This window comes from Hyperolius riggenbachi, chromosome 6, assembly GCF_040937935.1.
Source record: "Hyperolius riggenbachi isolate aHypRig1 chromosome 6, aHypRig1.pri, whole genome shotgun sequence".
In the NCBI taxonomy this organism is placed as follows: Eukaryota; Metazoa; Chordata; class Amphibia; order Anura; family Hyperoliidae; genus Hyperolius; species Hyperolius riggenbachi.
The window spans coordinates 360,391,566-360,417,979 of NC_090651.1; the positions used below are offsets into that span (position 1 = coordinate 360,391,566).

A 26,414-nucleotide genomic window follows, 5' to 3' on the forward strand; every position below is an offset into this window, starting at 1 on the left:
TATTTCTTAATAGGAATAAATATGGCAGCCTCCATATCCCTCTCTCTTCTGGCTTCTGTTAAAGAAATAAAACTTCAAAAAAATAGCCACATTACTGCAACTTGGTAATTTTAGCCCAATGACAGAACCCAGAAGCTTTGGACCAATCAGAGACTGCAGAATTTTTCAGCTAAATCGGATTACTGTAGCAAGTTTAGACCAATCACTAGTCTTGTGATTGTCCTAAAATTTCGGTGGTATTTCGATTACCGCTGTAAAATTCTGCATTCTCTGATTGGTCCAATACTTCCTGGTCAACTCAGAAGTATTTGTCCAATCAGAGTGCAAAAATAACAACAACAAAAAAAACTCCTCAGAAATCGGAAAATGAAAATCAGAAATCCTTGGAATCAGTCATCGGCATTGATGGAAATCGGAATTTCCGCAGAATCGAAAAACAGCATTTCAGACCATACCTAGTCGTTAGGTCGTGCTCTAGAAAATAGGATAGTAGATGGGAAAATGTAAAAAAAACAACTTCACAAGCTAAAAAACTGACTCCCGTGGGGTGTGACACAGAGAGGGAGGTCAAAAGGTAAGAAAAAAATACCTCAAGATGAGGACTAATATAGTGGACAAAAAGGATTTATTCAAAACACTGGACAACGCATTTCATGGGCATCCACCCGCTTCTGCAGGTCAATAAAACAATGTCTCAAGATAAACATAAATTTTCCCTGGAGACACTATTTTATTGACTTGAGGAAGCGGGTGGATGCCTGTGAAACGCGTTGTTTAGTGTTTTTAATCAATTATATTTGTCTATTACATACTGTTTTAAATTAATTTGTACAACATTGGAGCGCCTCCTTTCCAGTGTCTCCACGGCTATAGCTAATAATGATAGCACGTCTTCAGCGGAAGGCCATCCCGAGATATAATGAAACCGTATGTCAGTTTATATCGTTACGTCCGGCTCACCGGAGAACTCTGCTTGGCGATTCCTCCAGATAAGTGTTAATGACGCTGTGTGAAATGATCTTCAGATTCACGGCTATTGCCGTCCAGCGCGGGTCAGAAGGCGGACACATACGCGAGATGATTTCCACGGTAATAATGGCAATTTACCCAGGAATGACAGACCTAAAAACATGACCTTTAAATGAGTAAACCTGACGTGCTGATCCTGTGGAGCAACGCTTGCAGTGTTTTCTGAACACTAATTACTATTATTACCAAGTCATTCGAGGTGAGGATCAGCTTTTAGATTAGCTTTTTGCCGATCGGCAGAATCCGGTTTGATTCAAGTGGTGTAACAGCAACCCACATCAGAGGCGTAGCTAGTGTTCTCAGTGCCCGGGGGAAAAAAAGATTTGGCCCTCTTTCGAGCAAGTTGGAAAATCTCGGTCTAAGGCCTCTTTCACACTACAAGCGTTTCCAATTTTTTATACGATCCGATTTTTGATTCCGATTTCAAAAAGTACTGCATGCTACTATGTTTTGTTTTTTTACCCAGAATCGGAGTGTATAAAAAATTGGAAATGCATGTAGTGTGCAAGAGGCCTGACATGGTTAATCGGGTGCGTGACAATAACAGTGTGTGTTAATGCCTCCCCCCCCCCCCCCCCGCCCCCCCAGGGTGCCTGTGCATGTGTATGACGAAGTTTGTGCGGCAGCAGCAGGGGCGTAACAAGGAGCCACCGGGTCCCCCTGCAGAGATTCTGACCGCCCCCCCACCCGGGTGCCTGCTCAGGCCCGTTTTGGGGGGCTGGAGGGGTTGCAGCATGAGGGGAAAGCCATGGCCACACTCGGCGGGGCTCTCCCCTCTGCGCTCCCCTTCAGCTTCAATAAGTGTGTGCAGGCGGCGGGCAGCAGCAGATATACACACCTTCCGTGCGTTCCACCGCAGATGTTCCTCACTCTAGTGTCTGGCGCTACTTCCTGTTTATACAGGAAGTAGCATCAGACACTAGAGAGAGACTTTCGCAATTTCGCCTGTACATAATTACGATTTGTACATCTAATTGATTGCGTATAGTCATATGTAATTTCGCATAAAATGTTGCCGAATTTGGCAGTGAATAGCAAAGCCCCCATACATGCTATTGACACCAAAAAAAATTGCCACATACATTAAAGGGAAGGTTCAGGGAACTCTTGAAAAAAATAAAAATCCCTATCCACTTACCTGGGGCTTCCTCCAGCCCGTGGCAGGCAGGAGGTGCCCTCGCCGCCGCTCCAGAGGCTTCCGGTCGTCTTCGGTGGCCGACCCGACCTGGCCAGGCCGGCTGCCAGGTCGGGCTCTTCTGCGCTCCATGGCCGGGCTCTTCTGCGTCCCACGCGGGCGCGCTGACGTCATCGGACGTCCTCCGGGCTGTACTGCGCAGGCGCAGAACTACTGCGCCTGCGCAGTACAGCCCGGAGGACGTCCGATGACGTCAGCGCGCCGGCGTGGGACGCAGAAGAGCCCGGCCATGGAGCGCAGAAGAGCCCGACCTGGCAGCCGGCCTGGCCAGGTCGGGTCGGCCACCGAAGACGACCGGAAGCCTCTGGAGCGGCGGCGAGGGCACCTCCTGCCTGCCAGGGGCTGGAGGAAGCCCCAGGTAAGTGGATAGGGATTTTTATTTTTTTCAAGAGTTCCCTGAACCTTCCCTTTAAGGAGAGTAGTGCTTACAAGGAAAAAAATAATTTTCCAAAAAGACCTTGTAGTTTTTGAGAAAATCGGTTTTAAAAATGCAAAGCGAAAATGGTTTTTAAACTCAGAAAAATGACAATTTAAAATCCATTTTCTTTGCATTTTTAAAATCGATTTTCTCAAAAACTACAAGGTCTTTTTGGAAAATTATTTTCTTTGACTTGTACCCACTATTCTCCTTATAATACGTAGCAATTTTGGTGTCAATAGTAGAGATGTTGTGAACTGTTCGCTCGGCGAACATCTCTGGGGCTTTTACTACTTCCGGGTCGCTCTGACCCGGAGTAGTACGCCTGCGCTGCCCGGCGAAGCGCGTCCTAGATCGCGCTCCTGTTGCCGGGCACTCTCTGCGCATGAGCGTGACGTCATTCATGATGTCACGCACACGCGCAGAAAGTGCCCGGCAACAGGAGCGCGATCTAGGACACGCTTTGCCGGGCAGCGCAGGCGTACTACTCCGGGTCAGAGCGACCCGGAAGTAGTAAAAGCCTTCAGAGATGTTCGCCGGCGAACGGTTCGGGAACCGTTCGCCACATCTCTAGTCAATAGCATGGGACTTTGCTATTAACCACTAAATTTGGCATTTCACGAAAATTACGCGAAAAATTGCGCACAATTATGAAATACTAGCTGATTGCCCGGCGTTGCCCGGGTATGTATTTGGCTAGTGTTGGCTCCGCCCACTTTTTCTAACCCTAACACACAATTACTCAATGACCAAGTTTGTGAGCTTTGCGGTCTTTGGAAACAATAATTTGCATTGAAATGAAAAAAATCTGATTGGCTGTTTGTGGCTCCACCCCTTTTCTGAATTTGAACCCCAGTCACCCAATGACCAACTGTAGCAGGTTTGAGGCCTGTGCCATTAACAGTGCAAGAATGGCAGCAATTAAATATTCCCCTTGAGAAGCAATAGGTGAAGTTTGATTCACTTTTGTAGGCTCCACCCACTTTTCTGAATATTTAACCCAGTCACCCAGTGACCAACTGTGCAAAGTTTGAGAACCCTACCATTAACAGTGTAAGTATGGCTGCAGTTTACATTTTCCCAGTGAAATTTGCATTTGTCTCCACCCACTAATGACGTGGAACTGCCTGTGTATGTATTTGACCGGTTTTGGCTCCGCCCACTTTTTCTAACCCTAATGCACGAACACTCAATGACCAAGTTTGTGAACTTCGGGGTCTTTGGCATCAATAATTTGTATATTCCCATAGAAATTAAACAAATCAGATTGGCTGTCTGTGGCTGCACTCCTCTCCAACATTTGAACCCCAGTCACCCAATGACCAACTATAGCAGGTTTGAGGCATCTGCTACAGCCCCGTTTCTATGGGTGTGTGATACGTGCAATCGCCCGGGGTGCTTTATTGTGCGGCAGGAGGGGGGGCGCCGGAGCGGGGGAACGGACATAATAGTTATAACTCACCTTCTTCATCCGTTCCCCGCAGTTTCAATATCTTTCCTCTCCCGGCGTCCGTCGCCTGGTAACAGCGCCCCCTGTGATGACATACCGCATGTCATCACAGGAAGCACTGTGACTAATGAGATAGATGCCAGGAAAGGAAGGACATTGAAGCAGCGCGGGTTCGGCGGAAGCAGGTGAGTTATTACTATTATGTTCGCTCCCCCCGCTCCTGCGCCCAACTCATACCGCCCATACCAACTAACCTAAACTGTGGGAACCTACCTATTTATCCTACACTGCAGGAACCTACCTATTTATCCTACACTGCAGGAACCTACCTACCTAACTAACCTATACTGCGGGAACCTACCTAACTAACCTATACTGCGGGAACCTACCTAACTAACCTATACTGCGGGAACCTACCTAACTAACCTATACTGCGGGAACCTACCTAACTAACCTATACTGCGGGAACCTACCTAGCCAAGCTATACTGTAGGAACCTACCTAACTATCCTATACTGCGGGAACCTACCTAACTAACCTATACTGCGGGAACCTACCTAACTAACCTATACTGCGGGAACCTACCTAACTAACCTATACTGCAAGAACCTACCTAGCCAAGCTATACTGTGGGAACCTACCTAACTATCCTATACTGCGGGAACTTACCTAACTAACCTATACTGCGGGAACCTACCTAACTAACCTATACTGCGGGAACCTACCTAGCCAAGCTATACTGCGGGAACCTACCTAACTATCCTAAACTGCAGGAACCTACCTATCTAACCCATACTGGGGGGACCTACCTATCTAACCTATACTGGGGGAACCTACCTATTGAACCTATACTGGGGGAACCTACCGATCTAACCCATACTGGGGGAACCTACCTATCGAACCTATACTGCGGGAACCTACCTATCTAACCTATACTGCGGGCACCTACCTATCTAAACTATACTGGGGGCACCTACCTATCTAACCCACACTGGTGGCAACTATACGGGCTACCCTATACTGGAGGCACCAACGTAGATAACCTATAAAGCAGGCACCTACCTATCTAACCTACACTGGGGGCAACTATGCAGGCTACCCTATACTGGAGGCACCTACGTAGCTAACCTGTTCAACCTGTACTGCGGGCACCTATGCCTGGCTCCATGGGGGTGGGGGGCGATTTTTACACCCTCGCCCTGGGTGAAATTTAGCCTAGAAACTGCTCTGATCTGCTAATACCAGTGTAAAAATGGCAGCAATTTAAATATTCCTTTTGAAAATCAACAGGTGAATTTTGACTATTTTGGCTATTTTGGCTATTATAGGCTCCACCCACTTCCCTGAATATTAATCTCAGTCACCCAGTGACCATCTTGGCAAAGTTTGAGATCCCTGCCATTAACAGTGAAGAAGGGCTGCAGTTTACATTTTCCCATTGAAATTTGTTTTTGGCTCCGCCCACTTTTTGTAAACTGGACACACAGTCACTCAATGACCATGTTTGTGAGCTTTGGGTCCTTGGCATCAATAATTTGTATTTTCCCAGTGAAATGAAACATCTGATTGGCTGTTTGTGGCTCTATCACAGGCATGGGCAAACTTGGCCCTCCAGCTGTTAAGGAACTACAAATCCCACAATGCATTTGCCTTTATGAGTCATGACTGTGGCTGTCAGACTCCTGCAATGCATTGTGGGACTTGTAGTTCCTCAACAGCTGGAGGGCCAAGTTTGCCCATGCCTCCTCTATCCCCTTTTCTGAATTTGAACCCCAGTGACCCAATGATCAACTGTACCAGGTTTGAGGCTTGTGCCATTAACAGTGCAAGAATGGCAGCAATTTTAATATTCCCTTTGAAAATCAACAGGTGAATTTTGATTGTTTTTTTTAGGCTCCACCCACTTTTCTGTATAATAATCTGTGCCATTAACAGTGCAAGAATGGCAGCAATGTAAATATTCCCCTTGAAAATCAAAAGATGAATTTTGATTGGCTGCTGTACACTCCACCCACTTTCCTAAATATTAATCCTAGTCACCCAGTGGCCAACTGTGTCAAGTTTGAGAACTCTGCCAATAACAGAATGGCTGAAATCAATCTAACAAATCTGATTGGCTGTTTGTGGCTCCACCGCCTTTAGTGAATTTGGTCCCCAGTCACCCAATTACTGACTGTATCAGGTTTGAGGCCTCTGCCATTAACAGTGTAAGAATGGTAGCAATGTAAATATTCCCCATGAAAATCAATAGCTGAATTTTGATTGGCTGTTGTAGGCTCCACCCACATTTCTGAATAATAATCCCAGGCACCCAGTGGCCAATTGTATCAAGTTTGGGAACCCTGCCATGTAAAAAATTAAGTTTCTGGCACCGCCCACTTTTTGTAACCTTGACATATAGTCACTCAATTACCAAGTTTATCAGCTTTGGGATCCTTGGTATCAATACTTTGTATATCTGATTGGCTGTTTGTGGCTCCGCCCCTTTCTGAATTTGAACCCCAGTCACCCAGTGCCCAGCTGTACCAGGTTTGAGGCATCTGCTATTAACAGTATAAGAATGGTTGCAGTTTAAATATTCCCTTTGACAATCAAAAGTTGAATTTTGATTGGCTGTTGTAGGCTCTACCCACTTCCCAAAATCTTAATCACATTCACTCAATGACCAACTGTGCAAAGTTTGACAACCCTGCCATTAACAGTGTAAGAATGGCTGCAGTTTATATTTTCCCAGTAAAATGTGTTTTTGGCTCCACCCACTTTGTGTAACCTTGTCACACAGTCACTCAATGACCAATTTTGTGAGCTTTCAGGTTCCTGGCATCAAAATTGTGTGAATGGAAGCAGTTTATCCAGCAAAGAAATCTGATTGGCTGTTTGTGGCCCCGCCCCTTTAGTGAATTTGGACCCCAGTCACCTAATGACTGACTGCAGCAAGTCTGAAGCCTCTGCCATAAACAGTGTAAGAATGGCAGCAGTTTAAATATTCCCCTTTAAACGCAATAGGTGAATTTTGATTGGCTGTTGTAGGCTCCACCCACTTTCCAAAATCTTAATCTTATTCACCCAGTGGCGAAGTGTGGCAAGTTTGAGAACCCTGCGATTAACAGTGTAAGAATGGCTGCATTTTTTCCCATTTAAAAGGAATGGCTGAATTTTGATTGGCTGTTTTATGCTCCACCCGCTTTTCCTGGATTTGTAACCTCGGTCACCAAGTGACCAACTGTGCCAAGTGTGGGGACTCTGGCTTGATTACTGTGAGAATGGCAGCCTTTTACATTTTTTCCATTGACTTGAATGGGTGGAATCTGATTTGCTGTTTGTAGCTCCGCCCAGGTGGGCAGGGGGGCCGCGAGACCCCCAGAACCTATCATCCCAGGTAGTAAGGAACCTGTATACCAAGTTTCGTTCAAATCGGTCAAGGGGTTTTCGAGTGATCGCGGCACATACACACACACACACACACACACACACACACACACACACACACACATACATCCGATTTTATATATATAGATTACTATTCCATACAAAATAAATTACGATTTTCCCTGAAATTTCGTATTACGTTTACGTAATTGTGAATTTTGATGCAAAATTTTGAATATGCGAAATTCTGGCGCACCACTGCATCTGAGGGAGCCAGGAAAGTTTTGCAATGGGGGCTGAGCAGAAACTACGCCGAGTGCGAATTTACGCATCGTAGTTCACATCTACACATCATAGTTCGTAGGTGCGGTTTCAAAACTACGCTTACAAATTTACGCATAGCTTACGCCCACTATGTGTAGTTAACATGTGTATTGCGTAGTGAACTACGAATGAGTTACTCGCGTCTAATTTTCTGCGTGCGATTGTATGCTTACAAATTTACGCGTTGGAAAGGGGAATGTACCCATAGAAGAGTTCCCGGTATAAGCATATAAAGAGGAATTCATGCGTAAAATTTTCCGCATACGGGCATAAGCATCAGCATACACTACGCTTCGCACAACGCGTAATTGCGTATTTTAACGTAGTCTACGAAATGCATACGAAGCGAATATTTGATTTCGAAGCCATAGTTTTGCGAAGCGTAACTGCATAAAACTAGGCGTATTTCCAACGTAGAGAAGTTGTCTGACTACGACCATCCCAATATCTAGCTATGCCACTGACCGGGCCACACATCGCTGGGCACTGTAATGGTGGCCATGGTACAATTTTTTCATCCAATCTTTGTAATATAAGGGAACAGCCTAAATTATCCTTTCAGTATATTCACTTAAAGGAGTACTATCGATTGAAACGACTTTTTTTTTTTAATACTCTATATTAGTGTACACATTACCACTAGTGCTAGGGGCACTCTATTTATTCACCCAGGTCTCTCTCTTGCTATCCCTGCTTAAAAATTCATTTCTCACACAGCTCACAGTAGTTTGGGTCACCCTGAGCTGCTTGGTTACTCTGTCACACAGCTCACAAATATATTTCACTGTGTCACTCACAGCATGCAGGAGACATGAGGAGAAATAGGCTGATCTGAGGTGGTAACAGGTAACTAAATGAGCTGGAATATTGCTGGAATATAACTAGCTATAAACAATAGTCTGTGTTTACACTCAGTCTGGCTGCCTGCTTGAGGAGATTCACTCCAGGCTGCATCCACTTTACAAGCTGCTGAGAGGGGCAGACCACTGTTTACAATTAGCATTATTAGTATCTTTATCAGTCAAGAGAAGCAAAGATAATAAACACACATTGCTAGAATCTTTAACCCCTTACCACCATATCAATAAGATTCTTTCAGCAAGGTGATAATTAAACTATAAACTGAAGAGTTGATAGCAACTCCCCTGTGCAGACATGGGCTTAGCCCTCTGGGAGCCCTCAGCATATAGATACATTTGTATCAAACACTGACGGCCAAAACTGACGGAGGATTTTACAGCTGAGAGGAACAGCTGTGTGAGGAATCAAATTGCTCCTAGTACTTGTCCTAATGTGTGCTACAACATACAGCATTTAAAAATAAATGCATACATCGATAGTATTCCTTTAATTTACCCTTATACTACATAGAAATGGTAAGATTGGGTGAAAAAATTGTACCATGTATGGCCACGATTAGAAGCAGCAGAGTGGCGATGGAAGCGTTAAGCAGAAAGAGCGCGGCGCGGGGGGAGCCTGGCAGGTCGGTACGCCACAAGCACGGCGCGCTGCTCTTCCTGCAGCTATCATTAGCAGATAAAGGCAGCGCTGGCAGGTATCAGGTCATCAGCGGGCCAAGATGGCAATCCCCGGAGGGCAGCCCTCGCAGCCTGGCTCATCACACTCTGCAGAAAACGTGAAAACGCTACTGAGAAATCTGACAGCAGAAAAACAACAGAAGCGACGGAATCACAGGAGGGGAAGCGGCAGGAGGATCGCAGGGAATAAATTACCATCAGTTTATTTACCAGCCACTAAAACTAAAGGGGGTACAAGGGATGCAGAGCAGAGGCAGAGAGAGCGAAGACAATATGCAGAGTAGCGGTAACATGTGGCTGCTGAAAATCTGCCACTGATTAACTTTTGTTTGCTTAAAGAGGAACTGTCACGAAAATCTTAAAATGTAAAACAGGGACGTAACTAGAAATCACTGGGCCCCCCTGCAAAAGTTTGGATGGGGCCCCCCAGCCGTCGTTGCTGTCAGGCTCCCCTCTCCTCTGCTGTTTGTGCTTGCTGCTCCCCCTTTCTGCGCTGCACCCCCTTCTGCCCTTAAAATGGCCCTTGAGAGCCCTAGATCCAGTGGCCCCCCTCAGGCTTCTCCCCCTAAGGGCCCCCTGCAGATGCATCCCTTGCAGGGGCTATTGTTACGCCCCTGATTTAAAACACATACAAATAAGAAATACATTTCTCCCAGAGTAAAATGAGCCATAAATGACTTTTCTCCTATGTTCTTGTCACTTAGAGTAAGTAGTAGAAATCTGTCATTACCGACAGATGTTATACTAGCCCATCTTCTCATGGGGGGTTCTCATGGTTTTCTTTATTTTTAAAAGCACTTAGTGAATGGCAGTTGCTCCGTCCAACCGCCAAAAAAGTGTGCAGTGAGCAGGGAGGCTGGCCAGCATCTTTATGTAAATCTTTTCGAGGGAATGTTTTTATAAAGAATAAAGGCCGTGCTGAGAATCCCCATGGAGAGATGGACTAACCCACAATCTGTCAGTAATGTCAGATTTCTACTACCTACTGTAAGTGACAGTAACATAGGAGAGAAGTAATTTATGGCTCTTTTTACTCTGGGAGAAATGTACCTCTTATTTGTATGTGTTTTAAATTTTAAGATTTTCGCGACAGTTCCTCTTTAGGCCTAATCGGTTTCCATGCCAACCACACACACAACCTCAATGACGCAGCAAAAAATTGGCTGTGGCCATGACATGATGTGGGCGGAGCGAACTGTAATGTAACCGTGTAACGCAAAGACCCAACGCCCAAGTTTCCTCCCAAAATACAGGCAAAGCGACCCTGTGATCCTTGTAAAAATATATGTATTTTTCTCCTGAAAATGTTTTAAATTGACTCTAAATTTGATTCCCATCCTTTAAATTAATATGTTTTTCTATTTTCAAATGTTATTATGAAATACAACTAATTGTGATAGAAAGGACCAGTGTGGTTTGAATCCTAAAACTACATATTTTGATTCTAAATTCCTTGTGATATGCATGGTGAGGGGTGGGGCTGGGCGTGGCTAGAAGTGTGGCAGAGACCTCCACTTCAACCTTCAGTGTTTTTTCGCCTTATGCATCCGAGCAATTTTCACCTCCCATTCATTTACCAATAACTTTATCACTACTTATCACAACTAAATGATCTATATTTTGTTTTTCCCGCCACCAATTAGCCTTTTTTTGGGTGGTACATTTTTTTTCTAAATGCATTTTAATGGCAATATTATGAAAAAAATTGGAAAAATTCATTATTTCTCAGTTTTCAGCCATTATAGCTTTAAAATAATACATGCTACCATAATTAAAACCCACATATTTTATTTGCCCATTTGTCCTGGTTATTACACTATTTACATGATGTCCCTATCACAATGTATGGCGCCAATATTTTATTTGGAAATAAAGGTGCATTTTTTCAGTTGCGTCCATCACTATTTACAAGCTTATAGTTTAAAATATAATAGTAATATGGCCTCTTGACATACATATTAAAAAAGTTCAGATCCTTAGGTAACTATTTATGTTTTGTTTGTTTTTTTTATTTTTTTTAATTAAACATTTTATTTGGGTATTTTTGGGTGTGTGGTAGGTAAACAGTTAACTTTAAATGTAAGTGTGTGAGAAGTCATAAATAAAAAGTATGTAGATGTAGTTTTACTATTTGGCCACAAGATGGCCTCAGTCATTTTTTTTTGTTTTGGCTTCTGGTAAGCGTACAATGTATGCTTACAGGAAGTGAAGACGGGATGTGTAACAGAACGATCGAGGCTTCTACATAGAAGCCTGCGTTCATTCTAACGGGGACTTAGATATATGAATGGGAACTGCTTTCACATTCATTGATCTCCGGGCTAATGGGCGGCCCTGCACACCCCGGCGGTTGCAGCCCCATGAACCCCTGCGGCTCCGTTTTTTTCATGGACGTAGCTCTTACATCCAGCATGCATTTTTGGACGTAGCAGTGGCGTGCAAAAAGCTAAAGTGGTTAAAGTGTCCCCCTACCGTAGCTCAAAAATGTGGCCTGTGGATCGTAGTTTGCCCACCCCTGATCCCCATCCTGATGCCTAACCCTGACCTTGCTGCCAAACCTAATCCCCATCCTCACGCCTAACACCGACCTTAAAGAAAAAGGCAGATGAGAGTAGGGCTGTCTTTAGGACAGACATTACAGGCATTCGCCTGGAGCGCCACCTGGAGCGCCATCCAGTTCAGAGGCGCACTCTTTTCCACAGATGGATGAACTGCTCGTTTGGAGCTGAATTCAGCTCTTTGAGGAAAAAAGGCCTTACAGTAGCTGATTTCTCTTTGTCCTACTTTAGCTGTTCGGTTTAATAACCCATATTGATAAATACCAGCCTGCCTCCCGATTGCTGCCTGTTCTTTTCTGACTCTTGGTTACCTCATAAGTGGTCATAAAACATTTGTGAGACACATTTCTCTCAGCAGGATGGAGGGAGGAGGAGAAATGTTTAGTAATAAACTCAACAACCTCAAATAGCAGGAGGGGGAGCCAGCGAGAGCTCCTAAGCTGCTAGCCTGGATGTTTAACCCTTAAAATAAAAATACGACTCTGGGATATGGGAACATTCTAATTCGGTGTAGTATCATAGATATCATATTTATATCATCATGTTCTGTGTGTCCACCCACTTCAGGGAATACACAGTGGTAAAAAGAAATCTACATATATATTGTACACTGGTGTCTAATATTATGTAGCTCCCCTGGTGGTCAGGTCTGGACTCCACAATACCTGTAAAGGTGTCCTGTGGTATGACTGTATAGCCATAATACATGCAATACACTATCAGCTTCTAATTTGGTGCAGCTCATCCTGGTAGTCAGGCCTGGAATACATAAGACCTGTGAGGGTGTCCTGTGGTATCTGGCTAGCTATATATCTACAGTATAATACATATAATACGCAATCATCCTAGAGCTCCCTCTGGTGATCAGGTCAGGACTCTACAAGGCCTGTGAAGGTGTCCTGTGATATTAGACTAAGCGATTGATTCACAATAACTATAGCTCCCCTTACTTAGCTGGCTTAGCGTGCCTTATCAGAGTTAACATGCCTTATCAGAGTTGGCGTGCCTTATCAGAGTAGCATAGCGAGCGCTACAAACTTATGTCTGCTAATTGGCAATGACGAGAGCTCCACTCGTCCTGCCCTGAGCCCCTGCAGGTCCAATCACTATAAAGGACATTATCCCCGCACTTTGATTGGCCCAATAAGCTGCCTTTCACTTGACAGGAAATTTTATGGGCAGCCTATTGGGCCAATCAAAGTGCGGGGATAATGTCCTTTATAGTGATTGGACCTGCAGGGGCTCAGGGCAGGACGAGTGGAGCTCTCGTCATTGCCAATTAGCAGACATAAGTTTGTAGCGCTCGCTATGCTACTCTGATAAGGCACGCCGACTCTGATAAGGCACGCTAAGTGTGCAGTAAGGGGAGCTATAGTGATAGTGAATCAACCCCTATGTATATATACAGGTAGTCCCCAGTTAACGAACGAGATAGGGACTGTAGGCTTGTTCTTAACCTGAATCCGTCCTTAAGTCGGAACGCTGTGCCTTCTCTGTCCCCGATGCTTCCAGTGTCCCCCTCTGTGTCATCTCTGCCCCCCTCTGTGTCTCCTTGTGCCTCTCGTGCCCCCTAGTGCAGAGTATGTGCAGCAGAAGCCACTACAAGTCTCACCTCATCCATGGCGGCTCCAGGCCAATCAGCGGCGTTCTCTGTCCCTTCACCATTCCTCCCAACGGCTTCACTAGTAGCGTCATATAATGACGCAATCAGAAGGAGCCGCGGGGGCTCTTTTTGATTGCGTCATTACGCGACGCTAGGGAAGCCGCTGAGAGGAATATTGAGGGGAGAGAGGATGCTGCTGATTGGCCCGGAGCCGCCATGGAAGAGGTGAGACTTGTAATCGCTTCTGCTGTGCATACTCTGCTTTAGGAAAGGGGGCACAAGAGGTAGTCCCCGGGCTGCGCGACGTCATCACGGCGGGTCGGCGGGCGTTCGTATCGGCGGGTGGTTCGTAAGTCGGACGTTTGTAACCCGGGGACTACCTGTATAACACATATAATACACTATCATCCTATCGCAGTGTTCCCCAACCCTGTCCTCAAGCCCCACCAACAGTGCATGTTTTTGTGGAAATCCACAGCTTTGCTGAGACACTAATTACCCCACCTGTGTATGTTTGTGGTTTTCTGCAAAACATGTCCTGTTGGGCCTTGAAAATAGGGTTGGGGAACTGTGTCCTATAGTATAGTGCAGCTCCCCCTGGTGGTCAGGTCTAGACCCCACTAGACCTGAGGGGGTGTCCTGTGGTATCTGGCTATATGGGTCAATCCACACTTGTCAGGTTGCAGATTGGAATGTGTTTTAAACAGGTTAGATTTTCAAGTAACTGACCCGTTTTTCACAATGTTGTTTTTTTGCAGCATACGCAGGGCCAGATTTACCATAAGGCATTGTAGGCACATGCCTACAGGCGCCTGATGATGGAAAGGCGGCTTTCTCGCCTCCCCGAGCGCCTCCTTCCCTAGGCAGAGTCCTGATGAGAGTGTGAATGAGAGAGGTTACTGCTTTTGGCATTCCACTGACGAGATCTCCCTTCAGACAGGGGCACCTCTAGCTACCTAATGGGAGTAACTCTAGCTACTTAATATTTAGAGTACTTCTGGCTACCTATGCTATGGGATACCTGTAGCTACCTATGATAGGCAAGGGGAGTAAGGGAGGAGTGACAGCTGGGCCAGCCAGCACACTTGCGGTGCAGTTTGGGGGTTTGTAGGTTCATGGAGGGCAAAGTCTTAAGGTGCCAGGACATCTGTGCCCATAGGCTCCTTTGAGGTCAATCCGTTTAAACATATGTCAAAAACATGTCCTTCCTTCGTGTTTCTACTGAATAAAGAGGTCCACAAAGATGACACTGAGGGGAGGAGCAGGCAGTAGACAATCTGCTTTGGCATCCATTTTGTGTGCAAACGTTCTCTGTGTAGAGGGAGATCCGTGTTGTGTTGCCTTTCATTGCCTCCGCGGGTATCCAGGCTCCAGGAAAATGTGTGGATGTCCAGGAAAATGGGTGGGTGTGCATGTCTTCTCCATGAAGAAGTGTCTGAAGACGGACACTATTTTTAACATTGGTATCTGTGGCTCCGTTTTTGTCCAGGGCAAAAAAAGCAAAGCCGCAGATACGGTTTTGAAAGAAATGTGAACCGACTCTGCACCTATAAACAATAGAATACACTTTCATCCTATAGTATAGCACACCTGCATACCTCCCAACTTTTTGAGATGAGGAAGAGAGACACTTAAGCCACGCCTCTGCCACACCCCCGATCACGCCCACGTCACACCCCTAGTCACGCATACCATAAAGATTTGATAAGAAAAACCTGTTTTTTTATAATTCAAACCACACTGGTCCTTCCTATCCTGGTTCATTTTCCTTCATATTAACATTTTAAAATTAGTAATATATCAATTTAAAGGATGGGAATAACATTTAGAGTCAATCAAACACATTTTTTTATGAGATAAATATATATATATATTTACATAGAAAGAGGGACAAATGAGGTGGAAAGAGGGACTGTCCCTCCAAAAGAGGGACAGTTGGGAGCTATGCACCTGTTGGTCAGGAATGGACTCCACAAAACCTGTGAATGTGTCCTGTGGTGTCCAGTAAGCTGTGAGAAGAAATTGGTGGGAGTGGGAAAGTGGAGAGAAGAATTGGGGGGAGGGGAGGTTGAGAACGGAGGAAATAATTGGGGGGTAGGTAAGAGTTGTGGGAAAGTGAGGGGTTGAAGGGAATTATCAGGGGTGAGGGACGAAATGGGGAGAGGAGGAAGGAAAGGAGGCAGGGAGGGGGTGGAGAGTGGGCGGAGCATTGGTAGGGATTTGGCCAAATCACAATCTCTCTGCCTACAACGTTTTGCTAGTGATCGCAATTCAATTTCAGGTATAAAGTCGCTGCAAACTCACTTTTCGAAAGCAGCCCTTGTACTACCCAGAAACCACCAGTTTACCCAAAATCCCTTGCAGAACTTCACAACTGCAAATGGCTCATTGCAATCACTAATCACAATGGCTTTTGCAATCGCTAGCACCAAAATAAAATCGCTATAAAAACCACCGGGAATCACTGCTGAAATCATTTTACAAACGCTAGAAAAAACGCTGAGCGATTACAACTACGATCAGCAATCTGTTGTGGGTCCCAGACCCTAAGCTACGTACCCACAATGAGATTTTACCTGAGATTTTTGCGCGATGAGTGTTTCTACGATCTCGCTACATGTGTATGTGTGCGCAATTACATGAACGACTATTATGTCCGTCACGTTGGATCGGATCTTTAAGATCAACAACTGCTGAGCAAAGTGCTTCGATCCTTTGAACTCTCGGGAACGCACATTCATCGGGTGTTGTCGCTGTTTCTTCCCCTATCCATCTCCTGGTGAGTACGGGGGAGGGAGGAAAAGATTCAGGTGAGGTTGAGTGAAGGGAGGTCCTTGGAGGGGGCTTGTTGGGGAGAAGAAGGAAGATGAGAGCAGGGATGTTTTTTATGACAGACATTACAGGCATTTGCCTGGAGAACCATTCAGTTCAAAGGGCGCACTCTTGGTGCCCTTTATGCTCCCTTGTCAAGAATTAGAGGGAATTGTTCAGAGCCGGTCGCAGTCTTTATTTTATCTGGCCCCTGGAACATCACTGCTTCCTCCGGGCAGCTCACACATCCTAGCAGATGATAGAGAAGCTAATACTCGCTGACAGCCTGATGTGTGATTCAGCTATTGATCGACTGATTGGCCGGCTGCTGGGATGGGCACAGGAAACGCTGTACACACAATAGGCCGACACAAAGGAACTCACTGCTTCCAGCGAGGAACATCTCTCTCTTCCTCCCCCTCCCGTGCTTTACAGGCAAGAAGTAAATGTGTAATTATTTCCAAAGTGAAAAATATAATTAACACCCAGTGAAATCTCACAGAACTAGCAATTGGTGGTGCGCAGCGCGGCGGAACCGCCAGAACTCGCCAAATTACATAATGAGGAAATAGAGGGTTTCAGATTCCCTACGATGGGAGGAAGAGCCCCCCACCCTACGGCGCGAGCAGCTAACCCCAATGTTGTTGCGTCTGTGGTGCCTCCGTCACTTTAACAGTTAAAGCACGACTCCGTCTACTTTATTTACTCAGCAGGGAGTGTGTTTTTCTGTGCAATAAAATACCATTTGTAAAGCGCTTTTCTCCTGTAGGACTCAAAGCGCATAGCTCTGTCTCAGATCAGTACGGGGTTGCAGGCTGGATTGTGCTACAGAGGAAATAATCAGGTGTTTATAAATGCCAGACTAAAGAGGTGGCTTTTCAGTATGGACTTAAAGGGGCACTGCAGCGAAAAATTATAAAATGTAAAATATGTGCCAACATATACAAATAAGAAGTACACTTTTTCCAGAGTAAAATGAGCCATAAATTACTTTTCTCCTATGTTGCTGTCACTTACAGTAGGCAGTAGAAATCTGACAGAAGTGATAGGTTTTGGACTAGTCCATCTCTCAAAAATCCACAACATGAAATTAAAGTGCGCGAACAGGTGAATCTGGCGAACCACCATAGACTTCAATGGTCAGGCGAATTTTACAACCTATAGGAACTGTTTCTGGTCACAAAAGTGATGGAAACGTTTTTTCAAGGGGTCTAACACCTGGACCGTGGCATACCGCAGGGGGATCCATGGCAAAAATCCCATCAAAAATTATGGAGTAAACCCAAAGTCGTATTTTAATCTCTAAAGGGCAGAAATCACATTACATTCCTAAATTTGTGAAGTGTTGCAGTGGCCGCCGTGCTTGTGCGCACGTTCACAAGAATGCAGGCAGTCACTGATTTCCAGCCCCTACAGTTGGGCTGAAGTAGTTCAATGACAGTTTAGTGACCAAAAAAAACACTGATTCTGCGCTGAGGTCTTATACAGGGGACAGTAGTGGATACTAGATGCCAGTAGTGGTGGTGAAGGATTATTGGGTTATGGTCGGTGCACTACGAGGACTAGCAGACCTGTCTCCAATAGCTAACGTGTGCACTGGACACACAGGATTACAATATGACAATAGCAAGAAAAAGAAAAACAGCCCTCAGAAGGGTGAACTACTGTAGCACTAAGCACTGACTGCACCTGCCTGCAACAGCTAAAATGCACTGTGTGGACACACTGAACAGCAATATCACAAGATCAAAACACAGCCTTTAGAAGGGCTCTGGGGCTATGTAGAGGGTGAGTTGGTATTGTAGCAGCAAGAAACTCCACTGGGGACACAGAACACAGGCCTAACTAACGCTTTCCCTATACAGAAAAGTTAATTGGCTTCCCCCTAAATTGGCCATAGACTACACTACATACACTACACGATACATACATAGACATATGACTATGGTAGGGATTAGATTATGAGCCCCTTTGAGGGACAACTAAGTGACAAGACAATATACTCTGTACAGCGCTGCGGAAGATATCGGCGCTTTAGAAATACTAAATAATAATAATAAAGTGCAGTCGTTCGCAAAATGCTGTATGCAGCGCGCTTGCAATCTAATACAAATTTCATCGCTAGGTGATTGCATTTTGCGATTGAAGTGTGAACCTAGCCTTAAAGAGGAACTCCAGTGAACATTTTACTGTTGGCAGGTGATGTAGCTGCTGCATGGTTTTTGGCAGTTGGAAACAGCTGTAAACAGCTATTTCCCACAATGCAACAAGGTTCACAGACAGGAAACTGCCAAACTGTGGGAGGGGTTTCACCACAATATCAGCCATACAGCGCCCCCTGATGGTCTGTTTGTGAAAAGGAATAGATTTCTCATGTAAAAGGGGGTATCAGCTACTGATTGGGATAAAGTTCAACTTTTGGTCGGAGTTTCTCTTTAAAATCAGGTTTTAAAAATGTGAAGCTGCTGCAAATTGATATGAAACGATACATTTTAGTATCATTAAAGGATTTTTTTGTAGCGCGAGGCACATATAACGCAATTTTTAAACTTAAAGAAACCAGCGAGAGAAAATGATAAAAGTGCTCCTTCTTTTTCCGTTGCGATCTAATTAACTTTTTCCAGCCTCCTCTCTCGTCTCCGTTTAATTGCTCTTTTATTGGGAGCCGGTTTCAGATCGTTTGCATCCGATTAGGCGTTGCGCTCGCACGAGTCGCCGTCACCGCCGGGGGATGAACTGGGAAATTGGATTTGACAAAAAAGGAAGCTTTGCCGTGTACAGCAGCTGCCTGAAGATCCCGAAGCAACTACAGAAACCAGCCAGGCATGACGGAAACGCCTCCGCAGCCAATCACAGGGCAGGAGAGCAGCCAGCACACGCAAACACGAAAACATATCACCGCTTCACACCGAGGGCCAACAAATTTTGAATGCAATAAACAGTGTGTAGGTATGCTCTCATACAACATGGAGGTGGTAAAATTGGCCAATCAAAATTGCATGTGTGTACGCACACCCTTAAAGAGACTCCGTAACAAAAATTGCATCCTGTTTTTTATCATCCTACAAGTTCCAAAAGCTATTCTAATGTGTTCTGGCTTACTGCAGCACTTTGTACTATCACAGTCTCTGTAATAAATCAACTTATCTCTCTCTTGTCAGACTTGTCAGGCCTGTGTCTGGAAGGCTGCCAAGTTCTTCAGTGTTGTGGTTCTGCTATGAACTCCCCCTTCCAGGCCCCTCTATGCACACTGCCTGTGTATTATTTAGGATTAGAGCAGCTTCTCTCTTCTCTTTTACAAGCTGGATAAATCGTTCTCTGAGCTGGCTGGGCTTTCACATACTGAAGAATTACAAACAGGCAGAGCTGTCTGCACTCTGCAGGAAGAAACAGCCTGACACTTCAGTGGAAGAAGATAACTGCAGGAAAGAAACACACAAATGATCTCTTGAAATTCAAAAGGAATGCTGTATACAGCCTGCTTGTGTATGGATGTATTTTCTATGTGTGGACATACTGTACATCAACCTACTTCCTGTTTTGGTGGCCATTTTGTTTGTTTATAAACAAACTTTTTAAAACTGTTTTTAACCACTTTTAATGCGGCGGGGAGCGGCGAAATTGTGACAGAGGGTTATAGGAGATGTCCCCTAACGCACTGGTATGTTTACTTTTGTGTGATTTTAACAATACAGATTCTCTTTAAAGGGAAGTTCCAGGAAGAATAAAAAGCACAAATCTACTTACCCGGGGCTTCCTCCAGCCCCTTGCGACTCCGTGAGCTGCACACTGGAGCACAAGTAGATGCTGCTTGGTTGGCATTTGCACAGGAGGGGCCCGGGAGCCACCGGAGCTTCCCTTTAAGGTAGCCATACAATAAATACTAGTACACACTTTCAATTATGATTGGTCAACCACTAATTTTAGCTCCTCCATGTAGTATAAGGGTCAGCAGATATTGAATATCTATGAACAAATATTGTAGGTAAACCCTAATACTACATGGAGTTGGTAAAATCGGTCAATGATTGGCCAATCGTAATTAAAAGTGTGTACCAGGCTTACATTCTGAAATGTATCACAAGTGGCAACATCTTTAGTCCTGCTAGATGATCTCTGCGGAAGATTTATTTAATGAGCGTTCTGAAGTCAGTACAAAATATGACTTGTCTCCCAGAATGCTCTGGGAGGAGAATTCTGCATACTTAAATAGCCTAGGCTAACACAAGGGTGGGGGTACATACCAATATTCACCAATATATAGATGAAGGAAGCGTTTCTGATGCTGAAACCAGGATAATTAATGTAAAAGTGGGTATCCTGAATAATTTACTGCTTTCTACTATTTGTCACTACAGGGCCTCTTTACTGCATTCTACTACATGTCACTACAGGGCCTCTTTACTGCATTCTACTATATGTCACTACAGGGTCTCTCTACTGCATTCTACTGTATGTCACTACAGGGCCTCTTTACTACATTCTGCTATATGCCACAACAGGGCCTCTTTACTGCATTCTGCTATATGTCACTACAGGGCCTCTTTACTGCACTCTGCTATATGTCCCTACAGGGCCTCTTTACTGCATTCTACTATATCTCACTACAGTGCCTCTTTGCTGCATTCTACTATATGCCACTACAGGGCCTCTTTACTACATTCTGCTATATGTCACTACAGGGCCTCTTTACTGCATTCTGCTATATGTCACTACAGGGCCTCTTTACTGCACTCTGCTATATGTCACTACAGGGCCTCTTTACTGCATTCTACTGTATGTCACTACAGTGCCTCTTTACTGCATTCTACTATATGTCACTACAGTGCCTCTTTACTGCATTCTACTATATGTCACTACAGGGCCTCTTTACTGCACTCTATTATATGTCACTACAGGGCCTCTTTACTGCGCTCTACTATATGTCACTACAGGGCCTCATAACTGCATTCTGCCATATGTTACTACAGGGTCTCTTTACTGCATTCTACTATATGTCACTACAGGGCCTTTTTACTGCACTCTATTATATGTCACTACAGGGCCTCTTTACTGCATTCTACTATATGTCACTACAGGGTCTCTTTACTGCATTCCACTATATGTCACTACAGGGCCTCTTTACTGCACTCTACTATATGTCACTACAGTACCTCATAACTGCATTCTGCCATATGTCACTACAGGGCCTCTTTACTGCATTCTACTGTATGTCACTACAGGGCCTCTTTACTACATTCCGCTATATGTCACTACAGGGCCTCTTTACTGCATTCTTCTATATGTCACTACAGGGCCTCATCCTACCTACTATATGCTACTACAGCGCCTCTTTACTGCATTCTGCTATATGCCACTACAGGGCCTCTTTACTGCATTCTGCTATATGTCACTACAGGTCCTCTTTACTACATTCTGCTATATGTCACTACAGGGCCTCTTTACTACATTCTGCTATATGCCACTACAGGGCCTCTTTACTGCATTCTGCTATATGTCACTACAGGGCCTCTTTACTGCATTCTACTATATGTCACTACAGGTCCTCTTTACTGCATTCTGCTATATGTCACTACAGGGCCTCTTTACTACATTCTGCTATATGTCATTACAGGGCCTCATAACTGCATTCTGCCATATGTCACTACAGGGCCTCTTTACTGCATTCTACTACATGTCACTACAGTGCCTCTTTACTGCATTCTACTATATGTCACTACAGGGCCTCTTTACTACATTCTGCTATATGTCACTACAGGGCTTCTTTACTGCATTCTACTATATGTCACTACAGGGCCTCTTTACCCCGATATGTGTGATGGGCAGATGTCACAGTTTCCTCTCTTTCTGCCCGCAGGATGCCATGCTGGTGATTCTGAAAAGTCTGATGCCGACGTCCCTCTTCAACATCATTGGCTTTGGGTCATCGTTCAAGTCCTTGTTCCCGTGCAGCCAGAGCTACAATGAGGTGAGTGTTATCATTATATACTTTATAACGCACTGCACAATAAATAAGGTTACAGATGTGGAAACACAGCACAGCAATACATGATCACGCATCCCCGGGGAAGGCTTCAAGAGAATGTGACATTTAAAAAACTGCCCGGGTGATAGTTACCTTGGGAGGGGGAGGATCTGGATCCTAATGAAGCTTCTTCCGCCCTCCGCAGTAGACCCGATCCAGCACTGGAACCCCCCGAAAATCTGCCGATAAGCTTGTCGATAGATGCGCGCACCTTTTGGATCTAACATGCGCATCTTCCCCCTTGGGCTCTGGCGGAAATGGTGGAGCCGATTGTGAGCGGTCTACAGTGCAGACGGCAGTAGAGCAGACCTGACTGGGCTTGCCTACTTCTACCAGAGCCCAGGGGGTTAGAAGGTACTGCACCTGTGCTGGATACAAAAGGTAAATATTGCCGTCTGCAGCTGTCCGGGGGCCCCAGTGCTGGATTGGGGCTACTGTGGAGGACGGGGGATGCGGAGGCTCCCCCCCCCCCTGAGGTAAGTACCCCCCGGGGGCACGTTTTTTTTTTTTTTTTTATTACAGATTCTCTTTAAAGAGGAACTTCATCCTAAACAAACATACTGTCATTAAGTTACATTAGTTATGTTAATTAAAATAGATAGGTAATATAATCTCTTACCCACCCTGTTTTAAAAGAACAGGCAAATGTTTGATTTCATGATGGCAGCCATCTTTTTGGTTGAAAGGAGGAGTCAGGGAGCATGAGACACAGTTCCAACTGTCCTGTGTCCTGATCACCCCTCCCAGTTGCTAGGCAACATGAACAACAACATAGGAAATCCCATCATGCTCTGCACAGCATCAGGGAAAAAAAGCCCAGGCTTTTTTTCTTTGATGGGTGGAGCTAAAAATGATGCTTTGGTAAGAAAAACAAAGTTCTGATGCTGTGAAACTGATAAAGAAACACCAAGCCTTTTCAGTTCTGCTGAGTAGATTTTTAGTCCGGAGGTTCACTTTAAGTGCGAGGCTAGGTTCTGGCAGTCCATGGAGAAGTGATCAAGTAGTCCAGGTCATTTAGGATAGGTGTATGATTGAGTTAGAAACACAAGGGGGGTGAGGAGAACGCTTAGAATCTAAGGTGGGCAGGGACACTAGGTAGGGGACAATGCATAGTTGCCCAGCAGTAGGGGTTAAGGCAGTCCAGAGGGAGGGTAGACCACCAGGAACAGGTGTATTCTGGGGACTTGCTTGAAGGTGTTTAAGGGGGTGGCAGGGAGTTCCAGTGAATAGGGGCAGTTCTGGAGAAGTCCTGTAGTCTCACACAGGAATGGGTGGTGCGCAGAGTAGAAAGGCGCAGGCCATTGGAGGATCGAAGTGTGTGGCTAGGTGTGTACCTGTGGATAAGTTCAGAGATGGAGCTCGGGCAGGTATTGTGGAGGGATTTGTAGACCTAACACAGTATCTTGAAGGTGATTCTGGAACGATTGGGCCATCAGTGGAGGGATTTGCAGAAGGAGGTCACATGAATGACTCTGGCTGCTGCATTCATGATAGACTGTAGGAGGGGGTAGTTCATAGGGAGGACAGACAGGAGGGCAATGCAGTAGTCCAGTCTGTCCATGGACAGGAAGGGGCGGATCTTGGAGATATTGCGGAGGTGGACGTTGCAGGACTTGGTAACAGTTAATTTTTAGGCATGGAAGTGACAGCTTCTGTCTTGTTGCTACCTTGTCAGAAATATAGTGAAAATCACTGATAAGCAGATCACAGCCATAAAAGTTTTCCTGGCAGAGTACACCTTCTGAGAGCAGAGGGAGATAGAAAAAGGTCGATAGTTCATGTATTTTAACTCTGGGACACTTAATAGACGGCCACTAAGCAGAGACAAAAAAAAAAACATTCAATCTGCTTTGTAAATGTTTAAAAGAAACCAGAGACAATGGAAAGTAAAGATTTGATACATGCGCATGTGCAGAAAACCCAGACTGGACCTGACTGAGCCAGTTACCGGGGCTGATTGCGGCTGAATGGCAGACCGCGGGAGGACTCGCATGCAGGGCCGGATTTGTACTTTTTACCGCCCTAGGCTACTGTCACCAGCCACCCCCTTCAGTATAGGTAACGAGATGACCCCTCCCCCCTTCCATCTAGTATAGGTAGTCTGATGCCCCCAACCCCCCCCTCCAGTATAGGTAGCCAGATTGCTCCTCCCCCTTTCCCTCTAGTATAGGTAGCCTGATGACCCCCCAATATAGGTAGCCAAATGACTCCTCCCCCTTTCCCTCCAGTATAGGTAGCCTGATGACCCCTCCCCCCTTACCCCTAGTTTATGTAGCCAGATGACTCCTTCCCCCTTTCCTTCCAGTATAGGTAGCCAAATTACTCCCTTAATCCATCCTTTTTCACCCCACCCCCCACATCTTTCAGTTTAGGTAGCCAGCTCGCCTTCACACCGCAGCAGCCATCAGTTATCACTCATTTATCCGCTCTTCTCCAGTGCAGAAGCTTCCTCTTCCTTTCCGTCTCCAATGCTGCCCAAGTCCATAGCCGCCGGCCACAATGCACAGAGAGCAAGGTGGCTGCTGCACAGGCAGCTAGCAGCAGAGTACTGCGGTCAGCATTTGCAAGCTTGCAAATGCAGCACCAATTTATCCTGCTGCTTTGGTGCCCTTCCTCCTGTGGTGCCCTAGGCCATGGCCTAGGAGGCCTTGACCTAAATCCGGCACTGCTCGCATGTTGTGTTTATGGGGTGGGAGGAAGCCCCGGGTAAGTATCAAATCTTTACATTCCATCTTTAAATATAAAATAAAACCACCAGATATCTAAAAAAAAGTAATTTTCAGGAGCAGGATGATAAAAAACAATTGTTTGTCTCACCAGTTTGTTTTCACCTCAGGATCACATGGAAAGGAAAAGCCCCCCTCTCCCCCAGAACCTTTGTCCGATTCATGGACCCCATAGTAGCCCCTCAGTACTCTGACTGTAGCCCCCCCCCTCCCCCCCCCCCCCCTTTGTTACAAAGCTGTTCCCACCTCTGATGTCCTGTGTGATCAGCATTAGAGACGACATTAGACGATCGATAGTGCGTCCCTAAAGTCCCTCGCTACACGAGGATAAAACACACATAAATCGATACAGTTCATGTCACCGTGAGGCGCTTGTGATGTTTGTCCCGGAGAAGCGGGGAAGAAAGCGCCTGAAGTGACTGGCGTAAAGATCAGGTCGGGCGTTTCTTTGATACCGTCTCCCGGGAGACGCTGACTCGCCCTTTAATCATCGGCGGCGGAGAGCAAATTATTCTGTCACCACAGGCGTTGGGAAATGAAACAGAGGAAAAGGCCTTTTATCCAGATTGGTCCCCCCTGACCTCAATATCCGGCCTGCTGTCTGCCATTTCTTCCGCATTGTCGGCAGCTTAGTGTCTGCGCAGCGCTGGGGCTCTGGGTCCGCTTACCATGAGTTGTCCTTAAAGTGAACCCTTGGAGGCAGCCATATTTATTTCCTTTTCAGCAATACCAGTTGCCTGGCTGTCCTGCTGATCCTCTGCCTCTAATACTTTCAGCCATAGCCCCTGAATAAGCATGCAGCTGGCCTGAATAAGCATATCATGGCCGTTTTCGCGTGCATTTTTTGCGCGACCGTGAATTTGCATGCGCAATCGATTGTGCGCGATAATTCGCGATTGCGCGTGCAAATTTGGGATCATGCGCAAACGCAAAAATTCACGTGAAAACGGCTGTGATATGACATCACGGTTTAGGGAATCAAGTGTTTCTGACATTGTCCAATCTGACAGGATGAGCTGCATGCTTGTTTCTGGTGTGCTTCAGACACTACTGCAGCCAAACAGATCAGCAGGTCTGCCAGGCAACTAGTATTGTTTAAAATGAAATAAAAATGGCAGCCTCCATATCACTCTTACCTCGTATTCACTTCAAAATCAGCTGCACTCTTTTAGGGCTGGTGCACACCGAGCGGCTTTTTGGGCGTTTTCAGATCCGCTTGCGGCTGCGGATCTGCTTGGTCAATGTATCTCAATGGGGTGGTGCACACCAGAGCGGCAGGCGTTTTGCAGAAACGAAAAATGCCTGGGTGAGGCATTTTTTGGATTGCGGATGCGTTTCTGCCTCAATGTTAAGTATAGGAAAAACGCA

The 26,414-nt window shown here is 45.5% G+C and overlaps 1 protein-coding gene across 6 annotated transcripts in view; it reads left to right on the plus strand.

Annotated features, from left to right (window-relative positions):
* Window positions 1-26,414, plus strand: part of VWA5B1 (von Willebrand factor A domain containing 5B1) — a 363,216-nt gene that overhangs the window by 251,584 nt on the left and 85,218 nt on the right. For all 6 annotated transcript variants that reach the window (XM_068241760.1, XM_068241758.1, XM_068241754.1 and 3 more), the window contains one exon: window positions 22,153-22,263. In XM_068241760.1, the coding sequence (XP_068097861.1) occupies window positions 22,153-22,263 (111 nt within the window). The remainder of the gene's footprint in view (window positions 1-22,152; window positions 22,264-26,414) is intronic.